The sequence below is a fragment of the Saccopteryx leptura genome, chromosome 3, assembly GCF_036850995.1.
Source record: "Saccopteryx leptura isolate mSacLep1 chromosome 3, mSacLep1_pri_phased_curated, whole genome shotgun sequence".
Taxonomy (NCBI): Eukaryota; Metazoa; Chordata; class Mammalia; order Chiroptera; family Emballonuridae; genus Saccopteryx; species Saccopteryx leptura.
Genome location: NC_089505.1, coordinates 333,562,370 through 333,579,742, shown reverse-complemented (window position 1 = coordinate 333,579,742; position 17,373 = coordinate 333,562,370). Strand labels below are relative to the sequence as shown.

Genomic DNA, 17,373 nt, shown 5'->3' with positions numbered 1-17,373 from the left:
TTAATTTTTTTTCATAAATATATAAATTAGCAAAGTTATTTTAAAAGCCCAAATATTTTACATTTATAACCACAAAATAGGTCCTCCCCAAATAAAATGTCTATTCATGTTTTATATCAGCCATACTGATGCCAAAGATATATTTGGGAAACTCAATTCTCATCACTATGAAGGGGACTAACTTTCTCTTTACTCTCATCCTATTTACTCACTCAAATCCATGTATTCCTCAAAGATTAGGTCCTGAGTTTTCTTCATGACTAATATTTCATAGCCACTTATTGCTTTTCTGATTCCTTTATATATACTAAATTAGGTTTTGCATCACTCTGTGCCCTGTCAATGACAGTTTTTCAAAAAAAATAAGAAAGTTTTAGTAAATAATTTAGAACATATTATATCAATATTTTTTATGCTACATTTTTTATTTGTGTGTTTAAAGTTAATTTTTAAGTAGAAAACAAGGTTCTTATAATTTAATATTATAACTTTTTTGTTCTTTTCTCTCCCTTCTCTTCTTCTCTTGTCTTCTTTTCTCTTCTTTCTCTCTTCCTTTCTTTCCTCCCTATAAATTAGAAAATAGTCTACATTCTTAGAAATGTCTAGACAAGGTGTTATATTAATTTCAAGAACAGGGGGATTATGTTCTGTCAGGGGCTGGAGAGTTCTATGGGAAAGAGGGCCTTTGAGTTTGTCTTTGAAGAACATGCAGAATGGGAAGGAAGAAAATTCAAGGAAAAGGAGCCATACAATTAATGACGCAAAGAAAGGCTAGTGTGGGATGTGTAAAGAGCTCTCATTTTTTTTTTATTCAGTGATGAGAGGGGAGGCAGATACAGACTCCCACATATACTCCAACCAGGATTCACTTGGCAAGCTTACTAGAGGGCAATGTTCTGCCCATTTGGGACATTGCTCTGTTGCTCAGCAACTGAGCTCTTCTCAGCACCTGAGACAAAGGCTATGGAGCCATCTTCAGAACCAGGGGCCAATTCATTCTAATTGAGCCATGGCTGCAGGAGAGGAAGAGAGAGAGAGAGAGAGAGAGAGAGAGAAGCAATAGGGGGATGGGTGAAGAAGCAGATGGGCAATTCTCCTGTGTGCCCTGACTGGGAATCAAACCAGGACATCCACACACCAGGCTGATACTCTACCACTGAGCCAACTGGCCAAGGCCAAAAGCTCTCATTTTTTTTTAGACTAAAGAACATGGGGGAAGAATGGTGAGAAACCATGGCATGGAGGACCACAGTAGCCAAGAAGCTGAGGAATTTGGACTGGATTCTATTAGTACTGAGAAATAACCAAAAGTTTGGGGGCGGAAGGTGTATTGGATTTGAGCTGGTCTTCAGGAAGATGAACTTGACATGGTAGGTATAATGGAAAACCTAAACTAGAAAAACAACAGAGAGCCTGGACATGAAGGGTGCATCTAAAGTGAAAGAATGTAGAATCAATAGTGTTTTACTGCTGATTAGATATAGGGAACAAAGAAGAAGAAGGAAAAATGTCAGTGACATTTTGATACATGATGGTGGAGAGGATGATGCTTTCATTAATAGAAATAATGAATAGCGAAGGAGAAGCAAATATGACAGAGATGATGGACTTAACTTCTTTTAGGCTGGACTGTTTATGGTAGAGTAAGTTTTCAATAATAGTAGTTAACCAATCTGTGGTTATAATGCTGAAGATAATATTTCCTTTGTTTTCTCACAGTAATATCAGAACTTAGAATGGCATGGTAAATTTTACATTCTAATTGTAAATAATACTACAGCTTATGTTTTCAGAGCAAAGCACAATGGTTACCCATGATTCTGTCTTTGTTGTGAGGGTTGAGTGGGGAGATAATTTTAATAAGTTGAGATGAGTAAGCAGAGTCTCTAAGAGGCTGAGGGAACTCACTGTTGATTCCTAGTACGTAGTTAGAGATAGAACAAAGACTAGAATCAGTTCTACTGTTGGCCAGTGGTGTACTTGTTTTCTTACTTAAAGGAAGAGGGCAAAATGCAAGGCCTGAAAGCTTAGATGTGGTAACCAGTCTATGTTTGTACTTCAAGTGTTTTGGTGAGTATTGGTAGGAAGAGGAAGGATATATATCCTTGTCTGCCACTTGTGGTTAATAAATTAGAACATTCACTTTAAAATGAAATAAATTTTTTTTCAAGTAAATGTTTACTGATGTCCCTGTTATTTTAATTAATTTTTCCTGTCATTATAAGAATAATATTTTATTTCATAAAAATTAACACAATACAGTTATATAACTCACTATATAAATCTAATTCTAGTTTTCTCTTAGAAAAATGGTTAATGGTGGATGAAGCTCCTTTCAGACTTCTCTCTCTTTGCCTCCCCGTATCCACTTTCAGAACTGCCCCATGAAAACCTCCCATGCCCCGCCTGACTGCAAGCTGGATACTGATGCCCAAAGGCAATGTTAAAAGCTATGTTGCTGAAGAACCTAACAGACTGGATTCCTAAATAATTATGTGAAGCAGAGCCCTCCTGTACATTGAATGTCACATGAGCAAGAAATAAATATCTATTATGTTAAATCACTAAAATTTGAGAGCTTATTTGTTTCAGCAGATCTTTGTTTAGAAAAGAGTATATCTCTGTTGTGACTGGATTGAAATAAAAACTGCTTGATTATTTTCTAGTATTAAATAATGCTATAGAGAAGTCTAAAGACAATCTGATTTGTCCTCCCCGAATGCAACTTGCTTGTTATATTCACTTAAACTCAGCCACCCCAGAAGTGATTACGCTCTTGTCATTGCTTCTATCAATATGGTAATCATAAGAATACCAGATAAGTTCTTCAAAACTGGCCAGTCTCTGGGAGTTTATGATTTCACACATGTATTTTAGTAGGCTATAGTGAATTGCAAAAACTTAGAAACAAATAAACCTCCTTTTATCAGATCTAAAAAAGTTTCGTGGTTGAAGAAATTTCAAGCTTGATCTCTTGCAGTTTAAATCCAATTTTTTTCTTCAAGTAGAGTAGATTGTCAAGAATAAAATGCTTCAAACAGTTCTTCAGATATTCTTTTTATTTTTTAAAATAGGGTCCAAGATGTATAGACTCTAAAAGTTCCTCCTTAAAAATAATAAATTATTCTACTTCCCTCGAGCGGAAGTACAAACCTCTAAACATGATTTATACGTTCCTTTTGTTCAGGCTGTTGTTTACCGCTCTACTCTGTGCTCCTACCATGATGCATCTTACATGTTATACACCAGCCACTCTGAATTTTTTTCCAGATATACTGTGTGTTCTATTCTCTTTACCTCCAGCCTTTGTACATACAGTTCCTGCTATCATTTCTCACCCTCTCCCTACCAACTTCTCTTCCTTATTTTATATCTATTCAGTCTTCGGGTCTCCATGTGGATGTCATTTCTTCCATGTAGCCTATCCTGACTGCTCCCCAATGCCAGGTTAGGGGAGCTTCCTTTCTCTGCCATCAATACTTTATTCTTTATCAGAACACTTCACACATTACATTATAATTGAAGATCAGTTGTCGTTGTTCTTTGGATAGGTTATGGTTAATTATTTTAATTACACTAAACTTAACATCTAATATACTGCATGAAACATAATAGGCAGTCAGAAATATTAACTGAATGTTACCGAATAACTGTCATCTGAGGTTCTAATCTACCACAACATACAGAAGATGATGTTACTGACTCAACAAAAGACCACTTATCTGGAATTAATCTATTCCTCCAGATCAGGTGAGACCAAAAGAAATAAATAAAGTAAAAGAATTGGTCATAAAGCATGTTTGTTTTGGGTTTTTTTTTTAATAGCAAATAACTATATTCAATGACCAAATTTATAACCCTGAATTCATTCTTAAGCTCCAACTGAAATAAGTTAATACAGACTGATAGTAAAATGATCCAAAATTATATAAATACAATTCGGAAAACAAATAAACCTCTGTTTGACTTGAATCATTTCAGCTGGCAAGATCTGTTCCTGCTAATCTGGAGGTGCAGCAGGAGCAGCCCGACTGCCCCTCTGCCTACCATCACTGCTCAGCAGCACACCCACCCATCTGGGAATTCCTCCTTGACCCTTTGATTTGATTCAGAGTATTTCTGAGCTTGTACACTCTCCTCTCCCCAAAGATTGTTCGTGATATTAACCTCCCTGTTCTCCATCTTAAATGTGGTCTTATATTTTAAAGCATGAACTTCCACTATCACCTGCTTGCCTCGGGCTTCACTTTCGTCTTACAGTCAGTGTCCGAGGCCTCTGGCTGCCATTCCCTCACCATTATCAGTGCCCCTGGCTAACTGGGAGCGAGCCTCAGGACTTGCTTTGTAAATACCAGTGCTTCCAGGAGGACTTAGAGCATCATGGTACAGGAGTAGGCTCACAGGAAGAGGGGATATTTACCTGTTTCTACTTTTCGCCATATATTAGTGTAGCAGAGCTAGACAGCCTTTGAGACAAAGGCAGCTTGGCGGTTAGGATTGCTCTGAGACCACAGACTGATGCGGAGTTCTCAGCACCACCTCCGAGCACCACCAGCTCATCAGGGCATTCCCCTTTATGGACTGGATGAAGAAAACTTTTGCAGTGGTGCTTGCTGGGGTTAGCACACCACAGTGTTCTTGAGAGTCTTCAGGATAACGGAGGGAATTTGGTTTACACTGGTATTACATGTAAAAATGCTCAGCGATCCGTGCTGCGCTTACCTTGTGTGCCTGATAATACTGGAACGCACCGATTCCCCCCTGTTCCTCTGCAGTCCAAAGCACCAAACGTAGAGTCCTCTTTGGACGCAGCCCTGAGAAAAATAATGAAGTAAGAGATGGCTCAGTTGATTTTACTCTTAATTTTATGGCCTCTCCTCTGCATTCTGGAAGCAGAAAGGACCCAGAGGCATGCATGTTCCTCTCTCGCTGGTGTGGCTGCCGGACAAGGGAAGGGAGCAGCCTCAGGGCTGTTCTCCAGGGCAGGCTCATGGAGGAAGGGGTTGCGCAAATGTTTGCTGTGGGCCAGGGAGTGAGAGATCTGATCATATCCTAAACTGGACATCCTGCCCCACATAGCGATATTCAGTGGGAAATTAGATCATGTATGGAAGACGCAGTTAGGAGGACTCTAGATAGTTCATAAGGCCTTCCAATGATTACCTGAAACCAAATCATTTTACTCTATTTCAAGATCAGGTGTGTAGGAGATTGCTTTTTATTCTAAATCCATAAATATAACTGGCTGCCCACATTATTCTCAGAAATAAAATCACTGTGAATCAGAGGCAACCTTTGTATTTACCCCTCATCATTTTCCTCTCTGACTTGGAAATACGAGGTCATTCATTAAGGTCAATGAAAATTAATTGAGTAAGAATGACATTTTATTCACTCGATTGCTGCATAAACAGCTGGATGGCAGTTTCATCAACTTGGGAAATACAAATTTGGAGCTTGAATTTATTAAAGTTACTGACAGATCTGATGTATGTAGAACCATTTTTGAGTGACAATGTCTGCTCAGTAAAATCTAACTACAAGGAAGCTCTGTTTCCTAAATTTATAAAAAATGAGATCACAATACACTGAAAGTCCCACTTTGTGACCAAGAAAGAAAACTTGGTGTGATTCAGACTTCATAATGTCATTTCAGAGAAATAACACAGGCAGAAAATCGTGAATTAGGGCTAAGTCTTATAAAAGGAGCAGCCCCCCTGTATCAGCACCGAGGAGCCACAGACAAGGCAGTGAGTGGCTCTGAGATGGACTCACTGAAAATCCCAAGTACCCACACAAGCGCTGCCACCCAGGTCCTTGGCCTTCAAGGGAGCAGGCTGGGACTGCAGCCTGGATGATAAATGCTCCTGGGAAATAAAGTGTTCTCCTGCCTCCTCTAGCATCAACAATATTCTCCTTTTATAAGCTGAGTGCTACGGAGCTGAAAAGGAGCTGCCTTTTGCACTAAATTGAATACTGTAAAGCCACTTACACTTGAGCATTTTAACATAAAAAAACAAAACAAGTTTAGGATGCAGGCTGACCCGAGTTCCAATTAAAGCCTGGGCAAGCCATTTCCACGCCCAATTACTCAGCCAATCCCACTGATGTTTTCTTCTTAGTCTATCTAGAATCCAATTTCTCACTTCTGGTATTACTGTGGTGAAAGCCCCCCCATCTCTTTTTCCTGGAATATGTAGACACTCTTTACTGACCTCCCTGCCTTAGTACTCACCCTACTGTAGGTGATAGTCCACAAGACAGACAGAAGGACCTTTGTTAAACTGAAACCACATCACTTCACTTTGTTCAAAAGCTCCAATAGCCAGAATGTAAGCTTCTAGAAGGCAGGGGCTTATGTTTTTGTTTTGTTTTGTTTTGTTTTTATTCATATTAGAGAGGAGAGAGAGAGAGAGAGAAAGAGAGAGAGAGAGAGAGAGAGAGAGAGAGGAGAGAGAGACAGGGGGGAGGAGCTGGAAGCATCAACTCCCATATGTGCCTTGACCAGGCAAGCCCAGGGTTTCGAACCGGCGACCTCAGCATTTCCAGGTCCACGCTTTATCCACTGCGCCACCACAGGTCAGGCGGCTTATGTTTTTTTGATTCTCTATGATGCCCCCCCAATGCCTAGACACGTTAGGTGCCCAATCAATAGGGAGTAAATGAATAACTCGATCTAAAACTTGGTGTCTCATTTAGAATAAAATTCAAAGTCTTCCATCACTTTACCAGCTTCATCTCTTAGTTACTCACTTGCAGACAAGCTAATAGTTGAGCAAAGGAGACAGATCTGGTGAGCCCTGCTATCTTTAGGCACCTGCTGTGTAACAACTGAGAAATGGATCTACCAGAACTTCAGCCTCCTATTCTGAAAAGTGGAGAGAATATTGTAGGCCTATGCCATACCTATTTCACAGGTGGGTGTGGGGATTAAATGAGATGGGAATGTATGTAAGACAATCCTGTGCCTGGTATGTATTAGACATATGATAAGTGAACTATAAACTACAAAATGAAGAAAGAAGGGGAATTTAAATACTCAGAGAGGAAGTTCTGCCAAACACATTCAAATGCCTGCTGAAAAAAAAACAAGAACCCTAGGGTGCATACTGGTTGCTTCAGAGTCAAACCACCTGCTCACATTCATGGCACAAACTTAATTGTTAGAAGAAGAAATCTAATTAGTGTATCTAAAGATCATGATCTTTGGTTTGTTTAAAAGAAGCTTGCTTATGTCAATTTAAATCAAATGACATTTGATTCACAACATAGACAAATATGCCCTGGCTAGATAGCTCAGTTGGTTAGAGTATTGTCTCAAAGTGCAGAGGTTGTCAGTTCAACCCCTGGTCAGGGCACATACAGGAACAGATCGATGTTCATGTCTCTCTCTCTCTTCCTCTCTCGCTAAAATCAATCAATAATTCTTTTTTAAAAAAGAAAAATATAAGACAAAAAAAATGACAGCAAATAAAAATTCTGAACATTTTTTTTAAATCCCAGAAAAAGGCAAAATATACTTCCTTATTATATATCCTTGCACCTAACAGTGAAACAGTACCAAGTCATTAAAATAGTGAAATTCTCTAAATAAGGGTAAAGAGACAGTTAGCACAGGTTTAAAAAATAATTCATTTTTTAAAAGTAAATGCCCAGAATATCCCTATAGATTTGATATTCCACTTGAAAGTCAGTATCATACAGGATTAGTCTCCTTCACATTTTATATCAGCCAGATGACCAATGATGTTATATTAAAATAATCAGGAGTAATTCATTTGAGGTAAAGGGATACTATGGCTTCCAAACAACAACAGTGTGCCTGGCCCTAAAAAGGCAAATAGAGCCACCTTCAAACTCTTGAGAAGCTCAATATCCATCAGCACAGAATACCAGCACCCACTCCACATTCAAGGTGAAGGGTCCAATGAAAGAGGTTAAAAAAACCAGTGGTTAAACGAAGACCTGACTGGGCCCCGAAGTCTCTTTCCACTTTGACATTCTTATTCTCCCTAAACCTAACAGAAATACATGGAACTTCATTCAGTGACTACACACTACTGTGGGGTTCAGACCCCTAGGCCACCTTAGTTCATACATGGATAGTGAGGGTCACAGAAAGGGATTGCCTTGGAATCTGAATAAGCATTGTTTGATTTCCTGCTCTGCTACTCCTGGCTCTGTGACTTCAGATTAGTCAACTAATCTCCCTGAGCCTCAGTTTCTTCATCTATACAATAAGGAAAATGATAATTGCCCTATGAGGTTATTAAAAAAATAAAGTAAGACAAGGCAAGTACATGCCAAGAATTGTCTTTGGCACATAGTATGTTTTCAAGAACTGTTAGTTTTTCTCTACATCACTCAACACATTTCAGTCTGTGCTAATAATGACCAGGAAAATCTTATTCCCACAAGAAGTATATTTATTCCTTATTCCTCTTCTTTTTTTTTTTTTAACAGAGACAGCGAAAGAGTCAGAGAAAGGGATAGACAGGGACAGACAGAGAGGAATGAAGAGATGAGAAGCATCAATCATTAGTTTTTCATTACACATTGCAACACCTTAGTTGTTCATTGATTGCTTTCTCATATGTGCCTTGACTGTGGGCCTTCAGCAGACCGAGTAATCCCTTGCTTGAGCCAGCAACCTTGGGTCCAAGCCGGTGAGCTTTTGCTCAAACCAGATGAGCCCATGCTCAAGCTGGCGACCTCAGGGTCTAGAACCTGGGACCTCGGCATCCCAGCCCAATGTTCTATCCACTGCACCACCGCCTGGTCAGGCTCATTCCTCTTCTTTAGGAGCCATAGAACATTTTTGTTTATATAGAATGCATTCCCAACCAAGGGAAAAATACAAATTTCATCTACCTTGTAGAAAAACACATAACCTCTTTCAGTATGAAATGTTCCTTAATCTCAACATAGAGCATTTACCAGTTCAAAGAAATAGAAACAGCTTCCTCACTTTAAATGTAAGGGCCAATCAGAATTCTTAGTTTCTGGATAAACTTAAAAAGCTTAATAAATCTGAAAACTGAAAAAAACTTAATATAAGCTATCTATATATACCATTTTTAAACAAAATTTATTGTGCATCTCAAATCCCAACTAGATGTAAAAGCTAAGAATTTTAAGTATGTAAAATAACAACAGTAATAAACCAAAAATAACAATAGCAACACAACAGTCATTTGAGGTCAGATGTAGGTATTTTATTTTGTAGTAGAAGTAGGGTAAGTGACATAGCTCAAGAGTAATTCTGGCTCACAACTCTGGCCCTAGCTCTGTGACAGACAGTACCAGTCTAAGGCAAGGACATGAAACAGAGACTTAGAATCAGAAGTGAGAGAGAAGACCCTGGTACTAGCTGGCTAAGACACAGATCTCACTGAGGTTTTGTCAGAAGATAGGCAATTGGTTCCCCTATGTATGCATACAAAGTGCCCAATCTTTCAACCTCTTGGAATTTCTTTTATTTTTTTTTAATTTTTATTAATTTAAATTTATTGTGTTTACATAGATTCCAGTGTCCCACTGAATATAACTCTCTCACCCCCACCCCTATGTCCCTTTTTATACCCCTTTGCCCCTTCCCCTTAACACCCTCCCCTTTTCCCTCTATGATTTGCTGGCCTGTTATCTATATCTCTGTGTTATGTATATATAATTTCACTAATTTCTATTAACCCTTTGAGTAGTGAGTTTTTTTCGTGCTCGCTGATCCCCAGGAGTGAGTTGTTGTTGTTGTTTTTTAAATAAAGTAAGTTCAAGTTACAGTTTTATTAACTTAAAATCATGTTTGTTTATAATCAATTTATGAAAACAAGAAGAACATACATTTGCCTTTTTTTTAATGTTGTCTTACACATTTTTAATAAAAATTTTTGTACAATCGTATTCTGGATGGTCAGGAGGCATGAGGACATATATAAACGTTCGCACTACTCACAGGGTTAAGAAGTCTAAATAGTGCACCAAACGTTTTACAGCATCCTGGTTGTCCTCTAAAAAAACATAAATTTCTGATAATGTGTCAGAGTCTTGTTTTGTTTATGAAATATTGACATAAATGCATTTCACTTTCATTTTATTGAGGAAAGTAATAATGCTATTGGGAAAGTAGTGCCTATGAGAAAAGGTAAAAATAATCTGATTGGATATTCTTTTTCATTACTACCATACTTAAAGATGAGAAGGCTGAGAGGTAACTATCATTAAACTGATAAATTGAAACGGTTGGCTGACTGTCTTACACTGCCACCAAGAATGGAGTAAATCAAAATAAATTCAGATTAATCCAGTCCTGTAGATAGCTCTCCCAAATCATCAATTTCTAAAGAATGCTAGTGTTTAATAATGTGTATTGATTCAAATACTCGTATACTGCTCAGTTTCAATGCCTCCCAAACTAGGTATGAGTACTGTTCTCCTTCCTATGACCTAACTTTGCAGAGAACACACAACTTTCTTTTACAGTAATATACTCATTTTCCATAGAAGTAAACTAGTTGTTCATAAATACACTTATTATCTAGCTCGGTTTTATCAACAGCTAAGAAGAGAGTGTCTACACTTAGATATTTCTATTCTCACAATAAACTTCATTAATATAGGTGTAGTATCTGAGCAATAGACTAAATAATTATATTAGCATACAAATCAAAGGAGAAGAGGCAGTCAGCATAGTAATTAAATACATGGATTTGGGGGTGGAGATCTAGTTCCACCTTAGGCAAGTTACATAATTTGTTATTTACTATATAAGCACATTTTTTTTTAAAGGGGGTATAATTAGACAAAAATTAATTATTTTAGTGAGGTAAATTGCAACTATTCTTTAAAGGTAGAAACAGAAAATAACTTAAGAAAGTCTTTTGTCCTTAGAAGAACTGCTTGATAGCTTTTCTATTTATGTACACATAAAGCAATAAGGCAATTTTGCAGGGGCACTGGGGCGGGGCAACAACCGTATTTTAAACCCCATCTTGTAAGTGGCTACCTCTTGAGCTATCTGGAGGAACAGCCTGGACACTGAGCAAAAAACAAGTTAGTGTGTAAAAGGAGCCCGGGGCCTTCTGAGAGAAAAGTCCCAGTGTCTTCAACCCTGCTTCCTTGGACTTGGGACTAGTCATGAGAGAACTGTTGGGTCAGGGTGACAATCACTAAGGTCTGGGAACCACTGATGAGGAGAGGAGTCTAGGCTGTTGACTCGGGCTCAACACAGTGGCCAAAGGTGCTTGAGGAAGAGCTAATTTCAGCCTAGCCTGTGTCCATCTCCAGAGCTTCTCCAGATCCAGCAACTGTGGCACAGAAGTTATGATTTAGGGAATGATGGTTGAGGATTGGAATGTAAACAAGGGGAGCTGTAAGCTTGTTGCCCAATATGGGCACCTCTCTGACTTCAGGGTATGAATGATGCCATGCAACAGTCAGAGGGAACAGCAGTCACATTCAGCTGCAGGTCTGGAGCAGGACTGATATATTCTGCCTAAGTAAGGTTCCAGGATTCATGGACCATTCAGAGACAGTGGGAGGGCCTGAAGAGGAGATACCTACATTTTGCCAATAAGGCAAAATTACTGTAATTACTGTAAAGTAATTAAAGAAATGTGATCATTTTTATAGCCTGTTTTGTGGAACAGGTCATAATAGTTATAATTTCCATAATTCAAAGGGAACAGAATAAAGAATCCTACCTCATTACAATGACTAGAATTCTACTAGCCTGAAAATAATAATTTATTATTGCTGAAGTAGAAACACTGTTAGCTACCAGTGTGTGAAGGCCATCTGGCCCTAACCCAGTTTTCCATGCTCATATCCTGCTTCTGCCCCTCATCCTAAACTCTAGCCACATCATTTTTTTTCTACATGCTATGATATCTCAGATTTCTGGTTCTTTGTATATGATTTTTTTCCTACCTAGAATGCATCTTCATGTTTTTATCTGAAAAACTTCTATTTAATCAACAAAGCCCACCTCTAACATTAATTTCTCTGGAAAGGTTCCCCCAAATCTGGGGTGAAGTTGGTTACTCATTTCTTATTGTTCCTCTAGAGCATCAAATATACCTCTATTTCCATTTTCAAATGCACTTAAATGTTGTTCTCCCCACTGGACCATTAATTATCTGATACTCATTTATATTTTAATCATCCTGGCTGACTGACTGACTATATTTATATAATTTAATTAAAATCTATGGCCGTTTCCTTTAATCTAAGGTGTATCAGTACCTCTTCAGTTCAGAAAGTTCCTGAGATATGCACTTTTGGTGAAACTAAAGTACAGATAACACAGGTTAAAGCACCCAGTAGCGCAGATAATCAGATGTGCTTTAACTTTTACATTTTCTTCAGTTGCTATTTAATTTACCTACTTTTGTAGCACAGATGGGTCTAGTAAAAATTTAGTACATCAAGAGTTCTTGTTCATCAAGTCATTAAATAAATATATTACTCTCACTGAAATCTTTCCATCAGTTAGTTAAATTATAGATATTTGCACTTTAAATTATGGCAGTTCTCTTTAACTTTTTTTTTTTAATATTTTTTCTGATTATAAGAATAATATATATCCTTTCAAATATAAATTGAAACTAAGAAAAATAATAAAAATTAGAAAACAACAATAATCTATTAGCATATTGCTATATTTCCTTATAATTTTTAATGAATGTATATGTATACATATATGTAAAACAGTGACATTTTATAGTTTTATACACTTTTTCCACTTAAAATCATGGAATATATGGTCTTCATCTATTATAATCAATTAATTTTTAAGAAAATGAATAATTTTTTAAGTTTTCTCCTTATTATCAAACATTAAAGATATTTATCCTAAGGACAAGTCTTTAAAAGTAGAAATACCAAAGTGACGTTACAGAAATGACGCCGTGAGCAGCGTGTCTGACAGATCTCCCCAAAATTTCAACAAATTCATCAACTAGAGACAGAAAAATTTATCCTTGGAGCATCCGGGAGTTACACACACACTGAAGGCGAAGGGGCTGCTTTCACTTGGAACTGAGAGTTGGGAGGGAGCTAAGGGTGTGGAGGTGGCTAACTGTGGCACTGACGTTCGTTCAAGCCAAGGAGGGAGTGTGCCTGTGGTAAGTCAGCCCACACGAGCAACTGCCTGCCCGCACTCCGGAAGCAACAGCCCGCGCGCCAAGAGGAGCAGCCCACAGTGCCGTGAGAAAACGTTGACCAAGTGAATTTCCCTATGCCCGAGCTTCTCTCTGCAGGCGGGGCACCTCACCCAGCCATTCAAGCTAACAATCAAGCATCAGAGGAGGGGCGCAGGCAGCTTGCAGTCCGTCCTGGAGCACATCTATGGATCCAATCACTGAAATTAGCTTAACCCACAGTCTGCGCACCTCCCAACTGACCTATGGGGCTCTAACTGACAAGATCTCTCTCAGTTCAGCAATCCAAGACAAGAGGTGTGATATTCTTTAGTGCCTCTTGCTAAAGAGGTGGGGGCAACTTCTGATTGGCAGAGCTTTCATACTCAGGGATATACGCTAAAAAGAGGGACTTGGCAGATGTTAAGACCTGTACTGCAGGCAGGCAGTGAATAAGGCATCTTCTTCCCAGGCAAAACAGGCTACAAAGTGTGGAAAGCCTGGAGAGAGTGGTCCCACAGAGTGCTAGGCATGCTGAACAGGCCTGGAGGCTCATTGAAAGTCACCTTGAGAGCAATTGGCTCCCAGCCCCACCTGATTACGCTGGCGGCTCTAACTGCCAGAGCCTTACCCAGAGCCCTGCATTGAGTGGGGTTAGAGTGGGGATTTGCCAGCTCCTGGAGCCTCTTACTCCCCAGGCAGAGGAAGCAGCAGCCTCATAGCTGGATCACCAGGCTGCTAATTCAGGAAGGAGAGACTAGGAAAGAGGCTCCGGGAAAACAGACTCTCTCATTGTTGGAGCCTGCAAATGCTAACAAGCCTTGACTACCAATGAGACTGAAGCCAACTATATGACATTGCCATAGAATCTCATCAACTGCAAATCCCTACCTAAGCATGACATGGGGGCAGAACCTGGGGTACAGAGTCACTGACCAGGAAGAGGGAAAGGAAAGAAAAAGGAAGTAGTTAACCTCTCAAAATCAAGAAAAATCCACAGACTTTATAAATTGTTCCACTATTTTTTGTTACTTTTATCTTCTTGCCTTTATTATTATTATTTCTATTTCCTCCACCTTGGTCCGTTTATTCTCTTCCCATCTTATTCTTCCCTTTTCTTGAACTACACTACCCATAGTGTTACAGTTTATTTCTTTTTTTCTTCCTTACTCTCCATGAGGGTTACACTCCAAAAGCCTTAACTCTCTCTCTCCCTCTTTTAGTTTTTTTTCTTTTCCTTTTTTTTCTTCCTTTATTTTTCCCCTTTTTCTTATTTCTACCTTTCAATTAGTTTCTTCTTTTCTTCTTTTACTTTTCCTCTCATTTAATCCTCAATCACGAACAAATTATTTAATTTGGGATTCAAGTTTTTTTTTTTTTTTGTGGCATTATGGGTGCTTTTTACTTGCCTTTTAATTCACTAGCATTCCTTCCAACCCAGGATCTCCATTCTATTTAGTCTTTGCTCCACTTAAGACAATAGTTTTATTTTTCTCCTCTTCTCTGTTTCCCTCTTATTCCTCTCATTATATCTCTTAGTCGACCATCACTTACAAGCAAATCATTTTATACTTGACCAAGATTTTTTCCTTTTTTGCATTTTGTAGGTCCCTACTTCCTTTTTTGCCCCTTGAACACTTCCCCCCAACTCAGGCCCTCCATTATAGGCAGTTTTTGTTCAATTTAGCATAATATAATTCACAGGTCATCATGATATTTTCCTAAGGAGGAGGGAGGAGGAGGGGAAGACAAGAAAGAAAAGGGGTGAAATAATAAATTACTACTGGTTTTTTTTTGTGGGTTTTTCTCTTTTTTTCCATTTTATTTTACTTTTTTTTACTTTCTATTCTTCATTAATTCTCATTAGTGCTATCAACAAGACCACCCTCAGATGCCATTAAGAAAAAGGAAATCAAATATCATGGATACAAAAGATAGAGAAGTAACAGATAGATGTGGAAAAATCTATGGAGAAAAAATTTAATATATTGGACACCTTGGAGCTAAATGACAGGGAATTTAAAATAGAAATCTTAAAAATACTCAGAGATATACAAGAAAACACAGAAAGGCAATTTAGGAAGCTCAGAAAACAACTCAACGAACACAAAGAATATATTACCAAGGAAATTAAAACTATAAAATAAATCAAACAGAAATGAAAAACTCAATTCACGAGCTAAAAAATGAGGTAACAAGCTTAGTTAATAGAACAGGACAGATAGAAGGTAGGATTAGTGAAATAGAAGACAAGCAACTTGAGGCACAACAGAAAGAAGAAGAAAGAGACTCAAAAATTTAAAAATGAGAAAGCCCTACAGGAATTGTCTGACTCCATCAAAAAAATAACATAAGATTAATAGGTATATTAGAGGGAGAAGAGAGAGAAAATGGAATGGAGAATATACTCAAACAAATAATAGATGAGAACTTCCCAAGCCTGTGGAAAAAACTAAAGCTTCAAATTCAAGAAGCAAACAGAACACCGAGTTTTCTTAACCACAACAAACCTACTCCAAGGCACATCATAATGAAGACGGCACAAACCAATGACAAAGAAAAAATTCTCAAGGCAGCCAGGGAAAAGAGGAGTACAACATATAAAGGAAAGCCTATTAGATTATCATCAGATTTCTCAGCAGAAATTCTACAAGCTAGAAGAGAGTGGACCCCAATATTTAAAGCCCTGAAAGAGAGGAACTTTCAGCCAAGAATACCCATCAAAGCTATCCTTCAAGTACGAAGGAGATATAAAAACATTCACAAATACAGAAAAGATGAGGGAATTTATCATTAGAAAGCCCCCACTCCAGGAAATACTAAAGGGGGTTTTCCAACCAGATTCAAAGAACAAAACAAAACAAAACCACAAGTAACAGCTCCACCAAGAACACAATAAAACCAAATTTAAACTGTGACAACAACAACAAAAAAAGGGGGGGTGAGAGGACGGAGATTAACAGTAGCAAAGGACAATGAAGCGCAGAAACACTCATAATATAGGGTACTACAATGAATATGGTAGGTACCCTTTTCAATACTTAATGGTAACCACACTTGAAAAAACCACCACAGAAGCACATGACTTTAAAAAGGTAGCAACAGAAGAAAGAAGTATGGAATACAAACAAACAAAAACTAATGATAGAAAAACAAAAGAGAAGAATCAAACAAGATATAAAACTAACAGAAAGCAATGTATAAAATAGCAATAGGGAACCCACAAGTGTCAATAATTACACTAAATGTAAATGGATTAAATTTACCAATAAAAAGACACAGAGTAGCAGAATGGATTAAAAAATAAAATCCAACTATATGCTGCCTACAAGAAACACATGTAAGCAACAAGGATAAAAACAAATTCTAAGTGAAAGGCTGGAAAACAATACTCCAAGCAAGTAACATCCAAAAAAAAGCAGGTGTAGCAATACTCATATCTAATAATGCGGACTATAAGACAGAAAAAATACTCAAAGACAAAAATGGTCATTTCATAATGGCTAAGGGGACACTGAATCAAGACATAACAATCCTTAATATATATGTACCAAACCAAGGAGCACCAAAATATACAAGAGAGCTACTTATTGACCTAAAAACAAAAACTGACAAAAATACAATCATACTGGGGGACCTCAATACACCGCTAATGGCTCTAGATTGGTCATCTAAACAGAGAATCAATAAAGACATATTGGCCTTAAACAAAACACTAGAGCACCTGGATATGATAGACATCTACAGGACACTTCATCCCGAAGCGACAGAGTATACATTTTTCTCTAGTGTACATGGAACATTCTCAAGAATTGACCATATGTTGGGCCACAAAAATAACATTGGCAAATTTAGAAAAATTGAAATTGTACCAAGCATATTTTCTGATCATAAAGACTTGAAACTAGAGTTCAACTGCAAAATAGAGGGAAAACCCCCCACAAAAATGTGGAAACTAAACAACATACTTTTAAAAAATGAATGGGTCAAAGAAGAAATAAGCGCAGAGATCAAAAGATATATACAGACAAATGAAAATGACAATACAACATCAGAATCTATGGGATGCAGCAAAAGCAGTAATAAGAGGGAAGTTCCTATCACTGCAGGCCTATATGAACAAACAAGAGAGAGCCCAAGTGAACCACTTAACTTCACACCTTAAGGATCTGGAAAAGGAAGAACAAATTCAACCCAAAACCAGCTGAAGAAAGGAGATAATAAAAATCAGAGCAGA

At 37.9% G+C, this 17,373-nt stretch overlaps 1 protein-coding gene across 1 annotated transcript in view; it reads right to left on the bottom strand.

The window, feature by feature from the left end:
- Nucleotides 1-17,373, bottom strand: part of CPQ (carboxypeptidase Q) — a 576,439-nt gene that overhangs the window by 147,235 nt on the left and 411,831 nt on the right. The window contains exon 6 of the mRNA XM_066379181.1: nt 4,723-4,814. Within this exon, the coding sequence (XP_066235278.1) occupies nt 4,723-4,814 (92 nt within the window). The remainder of the gene's footprint in view (nt 1-4,722; nt 4,815-17,373) is intronic.